Here is an 18,498-nt window from a genome sequence, read left to right on the forward strand (position 1 = left end):
ATATTTTGGTGCAATTCGTTCACTAAAGAAATATATATTTTTTGAAATATTCAATAGTGTAAGGATATACAAAGACAATTTGTCATCTGATTAACAATGTGCTAATAACTAACATTTTATTGCAGATATAAGAAGTTTTCTTATCCACCTAAAAATTAAAACATGTAGTCTGGTGCTTATATTTTGTGAAATTAATTTTAAGATGATTAACTTAACATAAATAATGAGTTGATTAAATAATCAATTAAAAAAGAAATTGTAAATGGTTATTTTTAAACCTAACCCGTGACCGAAACTCATTCTAATCATTAATTGTCTTTACTTGAACCATGTTTGATACTTTAACTAGATAAAGAAACCAACTCGTTTATATTAACATAAACACTTAGAATACATCAATAGTGAATTTTCTTTTAAGGGTTCGAAAGAAAAAAAAACTTGTAATTAATTAAGTAAACAATCATATATATTTAATAAGTTAAAGTTTATTGAAATTTTAAATTTAAGTTAATCTTGTCTTTTCATCCAATAATATAATTTCGTATAAAACCTTAATATTAACTAACTAATATGTAATAGATTTAAAACCTTAATTTTTAATTTTTGTAATCATTATTCAAAATCAACGTGAAAAATTGATTACTTATAAATATCTAATATTAATAACCAATACAATATATTTATATAAAACAGTAACATATTTATGTTGATATTTAATTTTCTAAATTAAGAAAAAAATTTTAAAAAATAGAAAATGAAAGATTAAAAAGAAAAAAATGAAATACAAAACTATTAATAAGGAAAATGTATTTAATATGAGAGAGAGGAGAAAAAATTTTTGAAAGGAACATTTTAATAATGACATGTGGTATTAGAAAACTTTATTTATTATATAGTATAGATAGATATAGATTATGTTTTCCAGTTACATTACATAAAGTCCATTTTTACAATTTTGATCCTTGGAATTAAAGAGAGCAATTTTGTGGGTTGATCATGAACACAATTTATTTTCCGAGTTGGTGAACCTGGTAGGCTGGTACAAGTAAAGGAAATTGGGTTAGAAAAGGACAACAAATTGGTTTTTAAATTCATCTTTTTTTATTGGGTGAATAACTTATTGGAGTTTTTTTTTTCAATTAAAACAAATTGGTTTAGTGATGGTAATTATTAACAATGCTTTTTTTTTATGAAAAAACAAAATATATTCTTTTTGTACCTGAAATAAAACGTGAGTTTGTGATAGTTTAATATATAGAAATTATGCTATGAGTTGAATTATACTGCTTACTTACTTAAGGGTCTCTTCATAATCAGTCAGTAAAATGTATTCATAACGCGTCAAAAGAAAAAACCATTAAGATTTGTGTTAGGTCATAAGTACCTGAATATTTGAATCCAATAATAAAATACTTTCACTTAACTAACCTATATTATATTGTTATATTTTACGTAACGGTGCACATTAGCTCTAATTCACACTCGTAAGTAGTTGTCGGCGACGGCCATTTGCCACTAATGATTGTGATCATTTTGTCACCTATCTCAATCCCAAACATTTTTTCAATCTATATACAATAAGGAAAATAAATTACATCGCGCTAGCCATTCCCTTGGATCCCGAGGGGTTACAGGGGTGCATGAAACCGAGGATTCAAAAAATAAACCGAAGGTTCGGGTTTGCTTTTTTGATAACCCGAAATAACAGTTTTGATTCGTTTTTTGTGTTTTGAGAAGAACTAAAAAAACACGACTCGAGAAAAACCGTAAAAATCATGTGTTTATCATGTGTTCAATTAGGAGTTTAGATATATCATTTATGTTTGTATATATTTATGGGAAAGTGAATATGGTGCTGTAAGACGTGTAGCCTTTGTAAGGCCCCGTTACCGGTAGCCCTACTTTAGTGTTGGATTTACTCATAAACGCGGTTCTAAATATCAGAGTTAATAAAAACTTTCGTGGAATAATATAAAAGTCAACCATCTATTACACATCCATACGTGTCTTTCAAAAAACATAACATAAAACTTAGCATTTCAAACATCATGACAATCTCCAGATGCCAGCCTCTTCGGATCCTGCCATGTGTCTTCCTCAAGCCAACTGCCTCAGTCGATTAGCCTGCGTGCATACTAAAAGTCAGCTACGCTGAGTGAGTCTAGTTAACCATATAACATACAATACATTCACATACTAGCATATGCACCCGGAGGTACATACCTTCATATCTTCTTACACACTTACTTACATACGCACTTTCATTCTTTCTTTCGTACTTACTTACATACATACTTTCATTCATACATATACGTTTTAAAGAGCATTCCGCCCTATAACATTCGCCGGTATTATCAGGGTCGGTTCCCTACGTTCGCCGATATTATTAGGGTCGGTTCCCTACATTCGCCAATACTGTTAGGGTCAGTTCCCTTCATTCGCCGACATTATTAGGGTCGGTTCCCTACATTCGTGCTACTATAACATACCTGTCATTTACGTACTTTCCTTGACAATATGTGCAATCTCTGAAGAGCGTTCACGTACCATCAACATTTCATACATACATTGTTCATACATCATACATTTTCATACATACGTCATTCATACATCATACATATCAATCATACCTTTAACTAACACTTGACGGCACATGCAATATCCGAAGATCGTTCACGCACCGTCAAGCAATCGTCATACATAAATCATACAAGACATACCCTTAGCCCCTAAGGTAAGTGTATTGACTATCACATCGAGTATGCACACAGCCCCGAAAACATAACAAGAAAGTGGGGCTAGAAACTCACCTTAATGCGGTTGCGTTCACCGTTTACGGTTATTCCCTTCTTGAGCTGTGCACGACTAACTGTATAATAATTATACGTATCAATAAACAGTCACTACACATATCGTCCTTCTAGTTTAATTATTACCCTCAACGAACGGGGGTCCGGGGGCAGCGCCCCTCGCAGCGGGGTTCTAGGGGCGGCAGCCCCTAGCGGGGTCAGCTTGGAAAAATTTTATTTCTATTAACTGTCTTACCACATTTTCCATTACATTTTGAATCGTTAATTAACTTGCTACTTAAGAGTGCAAGGGCTTCTTTGTAATTAAATCTTTCTTTTTCTAAGTCTAAGGGCCATTCTGTCATTTAAGTAAACTTCTAGTTCGCTGTGAGGCCCCGTTCCCGGTAGCCCTACTTTAGCGTTGGATTTACTCATAAACACAGTTCTGCAAATCAGAGTTTATTAAAACTTTCGCGGAATATAAAACATCAATCATTTATTACGAAACATTCAATGTTTCCTTTTAAACCACAACGTAAAACCACATATTTAAAACATCATTTCTTCTATCTTAAGATGCCAGCCGCTCAATCCATCCCATGTGCCCTTATCATGCTATCTCATTAAACATATTCACCTGCGTGCATACTAAAAGTCAGCTACGCTGAGTGAGTTCTAGTTAATCAGGCGACATACAATACATACACATATCATACTTACATACATATCTACAATCACTAATCCTAGTCTACCGAGAGTACGTTCATAGTCCGCCGTCTATACCTATACTCAAGGTTGTGAACACGTAAAAGGTCCGCAGTCCTTACCTAAGTTCACCAGTTATGGTACGTGCAAGGTCCGCAGTCCTTCCCTGTACCATCCTATATTGACAACACGTACAAGGTCCTCAGTCCTTCCCTATGTTGTAACCTAAACCATAGCACGTACGAAGTCCGCAGTCCTCCCCTATGCTAACACAAATATAGCACGTATAAGGTCCACAGTCCTTTCCTGTGCTGACGCCTATCTACATTACGTATAAGGTCCGCAGTCCTTATCTACGTTGGCGTCTACCTCCTATAACACGTATAAGGCCCACCGTCCTTATCTACGTTTACATCTATCATCTACATCACGTATAAGGCCCGCAGTCCTTAACTACGCCATCACCTGCCAAGTCTATGTCCAACTGAAGTTAGAGGGATTCGCCATCCTAACTTACTATGTCGGACGTAGAACTCACATACCATCTATGTACCTGTATACAATACATATATACAATATTTACATTATAGCATAAGAACACTCTAGGCGTTCTTTACATCATTCATTTAACAACCATACCCCTTTTCGATACGTGCAATATCCGAAGATCGTTCACGCCCCGACAAGTGTTCATTTGTAATGTTCATACATCTTCCATATATAATATTCATGCCTTTATTTATAACCTGATAGTACGATCAATATCCGAAGATCGTTCGCGTAGAAGACAAGCAATCATTCATATCTATCACATATATCACATATGGCATACACTTATCACTTAGGGTAAATGTATTAACAACACATCGAGTATGCACACAGCCCCGAAAACATAACAAGAAAGTGGGGCTAGAAACTCACCTGAACCCGGTTACTTCTTCAGTTAATGGTTACCTCTTCCTTGAGTAGTGCACGACTAACTGTTTAACAATTACACGTATCAATTAACTATCACTACCCATATCGTCTTTCTAGTTCAATTATTACCCACAATGAACGGGGGTCCGGGGGCAGCGCCCCTTGCAGCGGAGTTCTAGGGGCGGCAGCCCCTAGCGGGGTCCAAGGGGCAGAGCCCCTGGCTGGGGTTAAGCTTAACTTTTTCACTAGAATTTTAAGTTATTTCTTAGCGAGCTTAACTTTTGGCGAACTTAATATTAAGCGAATTTGGCATTAAGCGAACTTATTATCTTAGCGAACTTATCATTTAAGCGAACTTAATCTCCAGCGAAGTTAAGCGTTCAGCGAACTTAGCTCAGGCGAAGTTAGCATTGAACGAACTTATCACCAGGCGAAGTTATAGCTTGGCGAACTTACTCAGCGAACTTGGCTTAGCGAACTTGGCTTGGCGAACTTGTGCAGCGATCTTAGCTGCAGGCGAAGTCGCCCAGCCGCAGCCACTGTTCACTCTAATCCCCCCATAATCATCTTCGTTTAACGCGAAATCCATGGATATGGTATTTAACTAACCCACGACTATTACTATGGTCGTTTTTTGGTTATGGTTTGACCCGAAAACACGTAAAGTTTGGACCTTTAAGTTCAAAAACTTTCAATACAAGATCTACGGTTTATTTTAAGCGTGCCGTACATAACCGCAGGTCCATTAAGTTCGATTTGCATCAAGTTTACAACTTTACGTTTCGTTTATCCCGATCTATTCTCGTTCTAAGTTTCAAGGCTAAGCGTTTATAAAAACGTAAACTTTAAGGTGAAAGACATACCTTTACGTGTTCATTTGATCTTGGTTAGCTTGTTTAGGAACTCTAGTTCTTGTATAAGACTCGAATAACAAAGATCTAATCACAACCGACGTTTACTCGCTCTCGGATCTCGCTCGTCTCTCTCTCGGCTGTATATGGGGTGTAGGATGTGTGTGTTTTTGAGTGTGTAGAGAAATATGGAAATATGGAATGAGGATTAGGGTTTTAGGGTGGTTTAAGGGGGTATTTATATCCCTTAAGGCCCATGGACCTAAGGCCCATTACCCTTTAATCCACCATAGTTAATCCAAGTCCATGATATTTCTTCATTTAATATTAATTAAATATTAACACTCGTTTTTAAATCATATGCCTCTTTTATTTATCGTTACAGATTTTGGGATGTTACATTCGCTACTGGATTCTTTAGCGAATTGGTTTGTCATAACGAATTGGACCTTATGACGAATTGGCGCCCTTTTAACGAATTGGACCGCATAGCGAACTAAACCTTAATAACGAGCTGAACCTTCTAGTTCGTTATCTCCTTTTAACGAATTACTATAACGAACTGTGGGTAATTCGTTATCCTTTTTCCTTGACGAATCTGGTTGCGAACTAAGGCTGGTTCGTTATACTTCTTTAACGAATTACGTGACGAATTACCTCTAATTCGTTAACTCTCCGTTAACGAATTAGGGTTAGGTCAGAGAATGTCATAAACATTCTCTGACATGAAAACCTCGTACCAGCCGCCTTTCCGGCGCTGCCATCGCCTATAAACCGCAAATCTCACCGGAAAAGCGTATTTTCACCGTTTTACACCGTTTTCATTGTTTTTCGTCCCGTTCGATCCAGATCTGAGCTAGGGTGATCCCTAAACTCATCTTAGGTTCGGTTTATACCCGATTCTACCCGGATCTCACGACTTAAACGGGTTAACGGTGTCGGCTCGTCGTTTCGTGACCATAACTAACGGATCTAAGCTCAAACAACAAAATACTATCATACCTTGGGTCGGGATCCGTTTCTTCTTCTATGTTTCGGCTAGAGAGAGAGATTAAGTGTGTGTTTTGGTGGTGTATGGAATATGTGTAAAATGAGGGAATTAATGGTGATTATGGTTTATATATTTAGGGATCATGGCTTAAGCCCATGGTCTTTCCTTCTTTCTTTCATACCCAAGTCCATAACCCATATCCATTCACCTAACACTAGACCAACTCATATTCTATTCATCTAAACCGATAACGACCCACTATGAAATAAACGAAAATTATTTTATTATTATAACCAAAAGTAGGATGTTACAGCCTTACACATAAAACCAATCAAAACTGTGTAGTTTTGATTAAAAAACTCTTAATTAACTAAAATACCTTCCCCATTTATTACAATCTTTATATAGTAATCTTGAATGTTCAAAACATTTTTTTCCTTAAGTTTTTCCAAAATTTTACCACAAAACATAACTTAGTTTTCAATAATTTGGATCAACTTGTACATAATTGCTTGACGTTTTTGAATTATTCTATTTTTTTTAAATATAGTTTATGTATTCAAAATGAGGTTATATATAATAGTTCAGTAATAAAAATGAAAAACATATATTTAAATACTATTAAATCAATACAATGTGGACATATGGCCTTCAACTAGGCTGTCCACATGTGCCATCCAGTCAGCAAGTTACCATTCTCAGAAGGTATAATAATGCTCCACGTGTCCTGGCCTCCAATGTCACAAAAAATAAAAACCCGGTTTTTTTTCACAAAAACTATTGATCTCCACCGCCGATTCTCTCTCTAATCTCCCGATGATTACACCAACCCTAATTTCGGCGGCGAGATCTACAATCAATTCTACCATTGATTTTCGTTGTAACTTTCCGATGAATATACGAATCCTACATCCGTCGTTCAGATCCACCATCGAACCTCTACGTTGTTTATCAACAATTCGAGCCGTATTTGTGTCGTTTGGAGACATCAAAATAGTGGGATTTGATTATCCGATGATAATATTGAAGGTAACAATCACTCCAATTTTGCAAATACAGTTATTCTATTTAAAATATTCTCATTCTCAATCTTTCCGGCAAATCTGTCATACGCCTATTTTATGTTTACTGATGTTTACTGATTCTTCCGGTTAATTATTAATTTTTTTGTTTTCTGATGTGGACTGATTGTTCCGGCAAAAGTTTCCTTCAATACTTTATATCCGACCGATTTTTTGATATATTTATGTATAATAATTTATAATTGTTTTCTTTGTCTCAGTATTAAAATTTTCCGGCTAACCTGTTCTTATTGTTTTGTTTTTCAAATATTTATATTTAAAATTCCGGCTAATTTCCGTTCAATTTATTTCCCCGGTTGTTTTTGTATTGTTATGGAAATATTCTTTTAGGTTATTTTTATCCAACCAATATTCTTTTAGGTTAAAATTATTCAATAGGGTGTCGTACTCATCCAGTCTCTGCTGTGCATTGTCATCTCTGTCAATAAGGTGAGAAATCATGGTAGATTGCTTAGTTAGAAGCTCCTTGAGATCCGGATCCATACCGCTACTCTTCCCCGCACCCAAACTTCCTGCTGCCTCTGGGTCACTAACCTGCTCCTGCCTAAAACCCTGAGCATTACCTCCCGACCTCCATCCATAGTTTGAGTTATTTCTCCATCCTTAGTTACCATAGGCATTCGCTCCCCGATTATGATTTCCCAAGTAGTCCACCTTCTCCTGCTGATCGACCGGAAAATCAACTGTATCATGCCCTCCACGACAGATTTCACATTTCTGAGCGATCTTCTTCAACTCTCGGATATCCTTCTGCGTTGCCTCTAAGGCAGCCGCGATGCTAGTATCATTCGAGACCTGATAAATGCCTCGAGCGGAAGAGGTGGTGGTTTTAGAAGTACCACAGGCGGACGGCTCCTGCTGCTCAGCTAGGGCGAAACTCTCAAACAATGACTCACACTCATCTATATCCAAAGGTCAGCCCGTTATAGAATTTCTCGACTACAACCCATTCAAGTAGACCATGTTGGGGGCATCTACTAAGCATATTATGGAACCTTTCCCAAGCCAAAGAGTATGGCTCGTCAGGCTCCATGCGGAAGGAACATATCTGATCACGAAGTCGTGAGGCTTTAGATGGCGGAAAGTATTTCTTAAGGAATTCGGCGGAAGGAACAGATCTGATCACGAAGTCGTGAGGCTTTAGATGGCGGAAAGTATTTCTTAAGGAATTCGGCTTGAAGATTCTCCCATGTAGTGATGGACCCAGGAGGAAGGTTTTCCAACCATGATGAAGCACGACCCTCTAGAGAAAATGGAAAAAGATGAAGGTAGATAGAAGCACGAGTGACGTTGGCAATATTAAAAGTGTCGCAAATACGAGTGAATTTGTTCAGATGGCCAGGCGCGTCCTCGTCTTCAAGTCCGTGAAATGGGGCAGAATTAGTAATGGAATTCATGACGTTGGTCGGGATCTGCCAATTATTAGCATCGGGCATCACCGGACGTGTGATAGCAGACCGTCTCCCCATAACTCACTCATTCGCTCTCGAGTGAACCGTACGCCTAGGGGGGTTAGCGTCACCCATATATAATTTAGAATCAGAAACGTGTACCTTGTTTTCGCGTAGAGCACGTGCAATCTCTCGAAACTCCCTACGGCGCTCACGAAAATCTCTCTCGGGTTCGTCAGAAGCAGTGAACTCTGGTGGTCCTAGAAAGTTTCTAAACATAATATGTTTACCAAAATTTTTATTTTCTACATCCTACTATATAACATATGTCTAATCACATAAGCCTTTATCATACTTTTCTGAATTATAAAATTTTGCAACAATGTAAGCTCCTCCCGTTTTAATATTTGTTTTTATGTTTCAATTATTTTTGTCTAGCCTGTTAAGTTTTAATTTTATTCATAGGACAATGGAAGCTCAAAAATTTACCATGCTTAATGAGATTGATGTTCTAAAAACATCACCACCAACTCTTAAGGTTAGAGTTATAAGACTTTGGAGCATAAAAGACTACAAAAATGTGAATGAGGATTTTCTGATCAAAATGGTGCTCATGGATGAAAATGTACGTATGTAATTATGAATCTGTATATATGTTACAAATTCAACTTTTTTTATTTCAATATTGATTCACTTGAAATTTTAATTCTCATATATATTTTTGGCTTTAATGACAGGAGAATCGTATCCAAGCAACAGTTTAAAAACAGGAAATCTTTAGATTCAAAAGATTCCTCAAGGAAAGCTCAACTCTGACTATAGTTAATCCGAGCGTTGGTCTAAACGGTACTAATTACCATGTCAATGACTATCCCAACAAATTGGTGTTTGGACCAAACACACATGTGAATCCATGTTAGGAGTTTGATGGTCGGCTGTTTGGTTTTAAGATGATTTCTTTTGCATCACTAATCAATAAAGATTTTTCTTTGAAATCCACAGTTGGTATATAAAAGTTTTCATTCAAATAAACTGATTTATATATTTAGGGTTAGATGTCCATTTAATCTGCTAATTATTTATTTATTTATTTTTGTTTGTTTTAGATATTATTGGTCACGTGGTTCATGTGTTCAAGAGCAATGCTTCAAACGTCAAGGACAAAAACAAGCCCACAATGGAGATATGTGATTTAAGTTATTAATATTACTGTTTGTAACATAACATTTGCTTACATGTTTTTGTAATAAAACAGTTTATACTTATTACTGTTTATAACACTTCTCTTATTTCGGTGGGATGATGTGCGTAAAGTGGTATATAAAAATTTAACAAATAATGACCAAGCACAACGAGTAATAAAAACCTAGAATACCCTAAACCAAACCACTAGCAACAGGCAAGTGAACCTATCGGGTGTAGAATAGCTATGGGAAGACCGGGAATATCGAACCCTAGAGACACTAATTTAAATAACGAGACTAGTTCTAAAAGCTAATTTAAAATAATAATTAAGAAAATATATAGTTTTGGATTTTTTTTTATTTTATTTTAAAAGCTAATAATTAATTATACTAAATACTTAAATAAATTAAAGTAAACTAGAAAATTAAATTACCGAATAAAAACTTTAGCAAATTCAAATATGGGAGCAAGAGTTACCTAGGCAAGGAATCCGAATTGTGACGACTCGGGCTTTTATCGGTTACAGGAAAATGCTACGGGAACAGGGAATCTAAAGATATGAAACTCTAGGAAACTTAATGGATCCTTAATCACTCTCAAGGTGTCACCTAAAAAGAAATCTTAGAGATCATGTAAAAACACCGGCTTATTGGTTCACCTGTCAGTTCACCAACTATGATTAATTACCCTAGAAAATAGCTAACCCGTCAGTTTCATTATCTCAATGCACCTAAGTACACAGGGTGGTTTTTTGAATAGTTTAAAGGACACGGGTAAACCGTGAAATTAAGGCAAAAATAGGCAAACCTCCTGTCAGATAATTTATCCTAAAACCCTAACAACGCAGACAAACCCGACAACTTATCACCCGTCGGATATTTAAGCTAGTAAGAATATAAACTTCTAATAATATGCCAAAAATCAGTTTCTATGGTAAATGAGCTCAATAAACCATAAACAAGTTGCAAACACACAGTAAACAACCCTAACATGCAACCTATAATCGAATGGCAATCAATAAAGTAACATGTGAAACATTCATTTAGACACAAATTAAAAATAAATACGCATGAGACACATCCAATAAATATGATCAAAACTTTTAATTAATCAAAATCCCATAAACAAAACCCGAAAACCGACAAGTCCAAAGCAATCAACAAAACATCATCACAAGCCTAGATAACTAAAAGAGTTTAGCCAATAATCATGTTCAAAACAATAAAGTAAATAAGTTCAATAATAGAGTTCATAATAAAAATAATAAATCAAACCAAAGAACCGAACTCGTGTTTGCTATCTTCTTGCGATGAACTAAAGCTCCCCAATGAAAATAATAATAATGATACCTGTTCTTGATGACTTGCGGCTGTTATCTCTCGTGACCTTAATAGTGAGAGGTATGTAATAATAATAATATTCTCCTTTATACCACTGCTGTCCACCCCTGAATAACAATATATTGACTTTTTGAGATAATAATAATAATGGTTCTCCCTTGTCAAAAAACCTTTTTGCGGCTGGTCCCTTTTTAAAATATATATGTCGTGACCTCCAAGAAACTAATAAATCACCAATAATTGCTCCCTTCACAAAAACACAAAGATATATATTATATGCCGTGTCCAGTTTCTCTCAAATCTCTTCACCGACCCCAGGTGATTAAACCTAATGGACTTCTTTTGTTTTAGTCCACCAAATCCATCAAGCCTGTTTAGTACTTCTTTGATTGCTTCTTGGACAATTATCAAGTTCAAGATATCTTTTCAAGTCTTGTGGGCCATCATCACTTTTAGACTTCCCTCGTGATGCTACTATCCACAACAAATAAAATGGTGAATAACATATTTCACTCAAATGCACATCACACCATTTAATTGAAAGACACACTTTATAATAATTATACTAACATATTCATATATTCACCTGTTGGTTTTAAGTTAGTAAAATTACTCTATTTTAGCCCGTTGTCTCTCGAAACCATTAAACTCACATATGGGCCAATTAATAATTAAATTCAATAAAAACATGACTCAAAGTATCTAAAAGTGTAAGAAATATTAATATAAAAATATATATAATTTAGAGCACATCATGGGAATTGTGTGTATCTAACTCTATGGGATCATTATGCGTCTGAGCTCTCCAAATATGTAATTGAACATTTTGATGAAGGCCATGCCATTATTGTTCTACAGTTTGGTAGGGTTAAGTATTACACCGGTTCTGATGGTAAAGGTAAGTATTTTAACTGTTTTTAATTTTCTTGAGTTATAAATGTCACTAACTTAAACTAATGTGTCGTTCTATATTTTTAATTTTTGTTAGAGAAAGTGTATGTGTCCAATTCTTTTGAATCTAATGTTAGCCGTTTCTTTATAAACGACTTTTTATTTGAAATAGAAGAATACAAAAACAGGTATATTATTAAACCAATAATTATATTTTTATTTATGTATTTAGTTTTTTAAATTTTATATAATGTTAGTTATTCCTAAGTTGATTCAATATTAAATTTTGTAGTTTGTTTGATTTGCTAATTGGCAATGATGTTTCTGTTCGTAAACCGATTCCGGTGAAGATGCTGTCTTCTGTTGATGATGAGTTTTTGAGAGCAACAGATTCTTTTAACATCAGAGATATTTGTACCATTATATTTGTAAGTTAATTATTACACTTTTAATATTATCATAAATATCTTTCAGTCCTAATTGAATATTTATTAACTAACATTATACTTTAATCCAGCCTAAAAGTATCATTATCCTTGGTACAATTAAGGCCATCTGCCCAGACATGGAATGGTATTACATTGGTTGTAATACTTGTAGCCGTAAGCTCATGAAAAATAATGGTGAAGGTGGAAAGGAGTATGAATGCAAAACAGTTAGATGCAATGTTTTAGGTGTTATCCCTACACCTAGGTATTTATTTAATTCAAATTCAAATGTGTAATTTGTGCATTGTAAAAGTATATGTTTTTCTTGCTATTTACCTATTTATAAACTTTTTTAGGTTCAAGATCAAGATAAGGGTGCAAGATTCAACTGGAGTTGTGTCGTTGACTCTGTTTGATAGAGATGCTAAGATGTTGACTAACAAAACAGCAAAAGAATTGATTGATTCTCAAAAAGAGGTTTGTTTTCAATTAAAATACTTTGTTATTTATAAATTGGCATCTATATAATAGATTGTAAGTTTAACAATGATTAATATTATAATTTAAAGATTTTTCTTTGTCATCTAATTTTATTACAAAATAAGGTTGACAATGGTGGATTCCCTGCTGACTTGGATTATCTCTTAGAAAAGATATTTGCTTTTAAGGTCGATGTGGCAGATTTCAACTTCAGAAACAATGTCGAATACTATGGTATAAACAAGCTTACTGATGACACTAATATTATCACAGAATACAGAAAAGGCTTAATGGTCGTTTGGTAATAATAAATTCTTAACTATATTTTATTATTAAATTCAATTTTATAACTATTTCAACTAACATATGTTGATTTTCCTATTTTGTCTCATCAACAATCAGATTCTACTCATGTAACATTGGGAGCATCTATTTCTGAATTACAATCATCCGGTTCAGTTTCTTGTAAGGCATGGATATTTTCTTTAATCTAATAGTTCAAACTTTTACATCTTGGTTAACATAAAGATGTGTAACATGATTGTTTATTGCCTCTTACTTTTTTAATTACAGCTTTCTGATATTGGAGATAATCAAACTCCAAGTTCAAATGTTGATGCTCAGGATTTGGTAACTGATACAAAAGGAATGTCAACGTCTTCTAACGATAAACTTAAGAGAAAATTGGTTGAAGTTTTTGAAGTTGACGATGATGATAGCATGTCAGCCACTAAGTTGAAGTCTAAGAATATCGAAGAGATGAGAACCACCAGTCAATCATGCGAAGGTGCAGCACTTTTAACTCCTAAAGTCGAGAAGGAATCTAAGTGAACAATTTCATTTATGTTGGTTTACAGTTATATTAAACCTTTTTGAGACATTTGGATATTCTATGTTTGGTTTTTCTCTTTTGTTTTTTTAAACGATTATGCTTGAATGTTGGTTGAGATGAACACTTTATTCTTCATTGTTTTTTTGGTTGTATTTATGTTTTTATTTATTTTTGTTAACTTAATGTTTAGTTGATATTTATATATATTATCATATGCTTCCTATGCATTATATAAATTATCAATTGACCAAATTAAAAACTAAATACAAAAATAGGTTGAATGTTCATAAATAAATATTCTAAAACCGTTGTGTTAAATTGTACTATATATGATATCTCTATTTATGTATAAACTTATTTTAAGCCAAAATATTATTATTTTGGAATTGTTGTTAATGTAATCTGTTTAATTGTTTAGTCTATATATAATCTAATAATTTATAATATGACAAGCAAGTAAATAAAATAGTTTTTGCTTTTAAACTTTTTTTTCTAACACGTTTATAATATAAAAATAAATTAGTTTTTGATTTTCAACTTTTGTCTAATTTTGTATACAACAGTTTCGTTTTAATTTTTGTGTTACAAATATACAGTATATTTTAAAAAGATTTTGTATTATAATTTATTAATGTAACACATAAATAAAAATTTTATTTATTAATTATTTGTAACATATATTTATCACTATCTTTATAAAATACTGATTTTAAATTTTAATTTGGTAACAAATCAGTAAAAGAAATTACTAACTAACTTCCATAACTTTGTTAAAGATATAGGCTAATTTTTTAAAGATTTAACATGATCCAAATTAAAAAACTCATTCCATTAGGCCCATACTCATATTTTCTGTATTAATTTTTTAAAAATATACGACTCTTCGTTTATTAAGCTTAATTATCATCTAAAATTCTATTACTCGCTTATTCTCGAAATTCCAGCCACTGGAACATAAGATCGACTGAACTTTTAAAAAAGTTTCTTCCTCTTTGATATACATATCAATAGATGGATAATGTAAGTACTATTATGTGAGATACTTTAATTTTGTTAATATTATTATTTAATATTGTTCTAATATTTTTAGCCCTAATTTATATTAACCGAAGATTGTTTTTAGTGATAATCTTTTAATGTTGTTGTTTAGGGTTTAGTTATAACATCAAGGTTTTCTATTTAGTTCGTCTTCAACTAAATTATAAACTGCTTATACTCTCTGTGCATGCTTGAGGGTGTTAACTGTAATATTTTTATTTTTAAACAGCGATCATTGTGTTATCCGTTTGTTTATAACAACTTATTAGTTTTTGATTCTAAGTTTATTATTGTTATGTGTCATTGGATTTTTTTTGTTAAGATTTGGGTATAAGCATGTTTTAATAGGACTAATTACTATATTAACACAATCATGTAATTATCAATGACAGTATATGTATATAAAATTTTTAAAATAATAACATATCAGTTAGTGTATTTCAAATTTTTTATTAACTAATATTAAATTTTACTAAACAGAATGTTATTCCTGCAGTTTGCATTTTCTATCACAATTTGAACGGAGAGACGGTATGTATGATAAAGTCTTTATTTATTTTAATACATCTTCCATTATACTTACCTACAACATAAAATTCATTTCAGACACTTCCAGCTGTGTTTTGTCAAGAAATTTTGAACCAGGTGCTAATATGCACCTGGTTGTTTTGTATCACAAAGACAAAGATTGGTTTGTTGAAGTTGAATTCACAAACGGACGTTATGTTTTTCAAAATGGTTGGGCTGAATTTGTTGAAGACAATAGCTTGATGTTTGGATATGTCTTGGTTTTCTCTCCAATTAATGAAAATGAATGGAGATTCGTTTACGTTAGAAATCATCCAGTTCATGACGACATGGTTGTTGATGTTGTGGTTTGTTACCCTACTCTTAAATATCTTGTAAGTAACGGTTTAAATTTTTTTATTAATTAATAAATAATCCTTTTTGTCATTTATAAAAGTATTAATTTTTCTTATACTATTTATGATCTTATTCTTTTTTGATTTGTTTGTAGCCATTGAGAGATGATCAGGTTAGAAGCTACTTTAGTTTACAGCCAGGATAGTATGATGAAATCATTGCTGAGTTGTTGATGGATTTAAATGGAATCTGTACATTCAGTGCGTCAAGCTGACTACTCCGAGATTTGGTTTTACTGGTATGTGGGAAGAGATGTCCAAGCATTGTAAGCTTGTCGTTAATGATTATTTGGTGTTTCAACGTCTTCAAGGTACGTGGACATTCATAATGTATGTTTTTTATAGCCGTGGTATCGAACATGTAAATTTTAATGATGATTTGGTTTACACCGGTCCAAATCTCCATCCCGAACTCGGTTATGTTCCAATGGTTATTGAGATTGAAAGTGATGACCAATCTGACCAAGACAATATGCTTGAAGGTATTTTTATGAATTTTTGATATTTTCTATATTTTTGTACACTTTATATTATTAATTACTTTATAAGTCATATGATGTGTATTTGTAGCACTTGATGTTGGTATGGAAGATGTTGATGAGCCGGTTTTCGATATTATTGTTCCTCATGTTCAAGAAGACAACATTTTGGAAGTGATAGTACGAGATAGGCTGGTAAGTAAACTCATTTTATACAAGTCTTTTAATTTCATATGTTTGATGTTCAAACAAATAACTTTATAATTCTAATTTTATTTATAGCGTTTTCCGGTTGAGTTTGCACGGAACAATAACTTGGTGTGGAAACCGATTTAGTTTTAATCAATCCAAATGGTGTTAATGTCTCCCCTGAGATTGCTATTGAACTGAATGGCTATAATGAGAGGTATAGGGTTAGACATTGGACAAATTTTGTTCGGTCTAATGGGCTTCAGATTGGAACATTGGCTGTTTTCGAGTACACCGAGGCTACTCATTCGTTGATACTCACTGATGTTCTTGGTTGATGTTGAAGTTTATCATAAACTGTTTTTTATGCATTAGGGTTTAAACAATACAATTATGCTAACAGGTTCTATATATATTTTGTTAGCTTTGGTTATGTAAATTATCCTAATTATTTTGTTAGCTTAAGTATGTATGCTTTGTACTACTAATTATGACTTTATGTTATGGTTTTTTTGTTATAAGTTTAAGAAAATTGTCATTAGTTGTATTGTATTTATCTTTTATAAGTATATATATTTATATATATAATAATTATTACCTATAATATTTATTGTCATCCGTTCATTAGGAAACAAATATATATTACCTAAACTTGAATCCAATATAATATTTATTCTATACAATAATTCCTATATAATTATCTATGCCATAAATTATTATTTTTTTAAATCTTATATATCATTTTATACGAATACTTATATGTTATTGTTTTTAAAAAGTCATAATTGAATTAAGAATAATATTGAGAAAGATTATCATATATTAATTACATAAATCTATTCTATTTTACTCATCATATTTCTAAATTATTATCACCATATTTTCTCTAAAATAAACCAATTCTAATATAACGCCAATTATTGTTTCCATTTAAAAAGTATAATTTCCATCATTTGTTTATATATACAGATATAAATTTACATTCTTTGTCACTTATATTCGTTTTCATTATTGTCATACGTTTGTTCCTCAAGAAGCGTTTACACAAGAAGCTTAATATTGATTTTGTAAGTGTTTACGATGTTTTTAGTATTTTTTTGTTGATAGGATGCTAACCATGTCAATTGTTTACGTTTGGCACAAACCAAAAATTGTTTATATTCAAACAATAATTTCCGGATACAATTTTGGTTAATAAATACCAATTTTAAAGTTATGTTTTTTCAATTACATTTTTATTTATATATTTAACCGACTGTGATGTTTATTCAAATACAAATATATACATAAAGAAAATTGATTCTTAAGAAAGCAGTTGTTAAATATTTTGTTTTTTGATTTTTTGTGTAAGAATTAAAGGTAATATTATTTGTTTCAGGTATTCCTCATTTACATCGTTTTTCATTTTGAGTTATATTACTTAATGGTGTTTTGAAGGTTTAATCTAAAAGACTTTATTTTTTCTATCATATGGTTCAATAAAGTAGGCTTAACTCAAGTTTTAGGGATATTATCTATTTTTTTTTGAAGATGTCTACATCCAAAAAGAAAAGAAAAAAATGAAGGATCTTCATCTTCTCACAATAACCTAAGTAACAATGGTATGTATAGTAATTTTATATGTTTTTACCCAATTAATGATATTTCTATGGTTTGATTTTGTTTAACGGTGCAATATTTTTATTATTTTAAATTTTCATTTTTTTCAATGTGGCCCAAAGTCAACGTTTACCATTGTCTACCATATCCAATAATACAAACTTCATCGATTATCAATCATTACCAATTGTCACTCTACCATATCAAGCAAGTATGTAATTTTTAGTAAATCATGAATTTAAATTTGAAATCACTTTTTAAAATAAATTAATATTTCACATTATATAATTTAGGTGGTTATAATTTACCGGTTATTAGTTATCAAGATAATATCCAGCGTTTATCTAATAATACAAATTCTTATCCGCATTCAACGTATTCCTCCTT

General features: G+C 32.5%; 2 protein-coding genes across 2 annotated transcripts; one reads left to right on the forward strand and one right to left on the reverse strand.

Annotated features, from left to right (window-relative positions):
* Positions 1-7,939: 7,939 nt before the first annotated feature.
* Positions 7,940-8,805, reverse strand: LOC143616596 (uncharacterized). Its single transcript, XM_077089390.1, has 2 exons — positions 8,451-8,805; positions 7,940-8,238 (listed from the first exon to the last, which is right to left on the reverse strand). The coding sequence occupies exons 1-2, from the start codon at positions 8,803-8,805 to the stop codon at positions 7,940-7,942; spliced, it is 654 nt and encodes a 217-aa protein (XP_076945505.1).
* A 391-nt stretch (positions 8,806-9,196) lies between these two features.
* On the forward strand, positions 9,197-13,882 carry LOC143616598 (uncharacterized). The gene is made up of 9 exons (XM_077089391.1): positions 9,197-9,356; positions 9,834-9,914; positions 12,088-12,150; positions 12,241-12,331; positions 12,436-12,571; positions 12,661-12,836; positions 12,928-13,048; positions 13,177-13,344; positions 13,625-13,882. The coding sequence occupies exons 1-9, from the start codon at positions 9,197-9,199 to the stop codon at positions 13,880-13,882; spliced, it is 1,254 nt and encodes a 417-aa protein (XP_076945506.1).
* Positions 13,883-18,498: the final 4,616 nt, after the last annotated feature.

Source organism: Bidens hawaiensis, unplaced genomic scaffold (genome assembly GCF_021521415.1).
Source record: "Bidens hawaiensis isolate Kalapana, Puna unplaced genomic scaffold, B.hawaiensis_p1.1 tig00048311_1, whole genome shotgun sequence".
In the NCBI taxonomy this organism is placed as follows: domain Eukaryota; kingdom Viridiplantae; phylum Streptophyta; class Magnoliopsida; order Asterales; family Asteraceae; genus Bidens; species Bidens hawaiensis.

Coding starts and splice junctions, on each gene's coding strand:
- LOC143616596 (XM_077089390.1), bottom strand. CDS start 8,805: ATGGGGAGACGGTCTGCTATCACACGTCCGGTGATGCCCGATGCTAAT. Junction 8,239..8,450: donor ACGACTTCGTGATCAGATCT/GTTCCTTCCGCC, acceptor CTTTGGATATAG/ATGAGTGTGAGTCATTGTTT.
- LOC143616598 (XM_077089391.1), top strand. CDS start 9,197: ATGGAAGCTCAAAAATTTACCATGCTTAATGAGATTGATGTTCTAAAA. Junction 12,151..12,240: donor CACCGGTTCTGATGGTAAAG/GTAAGTATTTTA, acceptor AATTTTTGTTAG/AGAAAGTGTATGTGTCCAAT. Junction 12,572..12,660: donor ATATTTGTACCATTATATTT/GTAAGTTAATTA, acceptor ACTTTAATCCAG/CCTAAAAGTATCATTATCCT.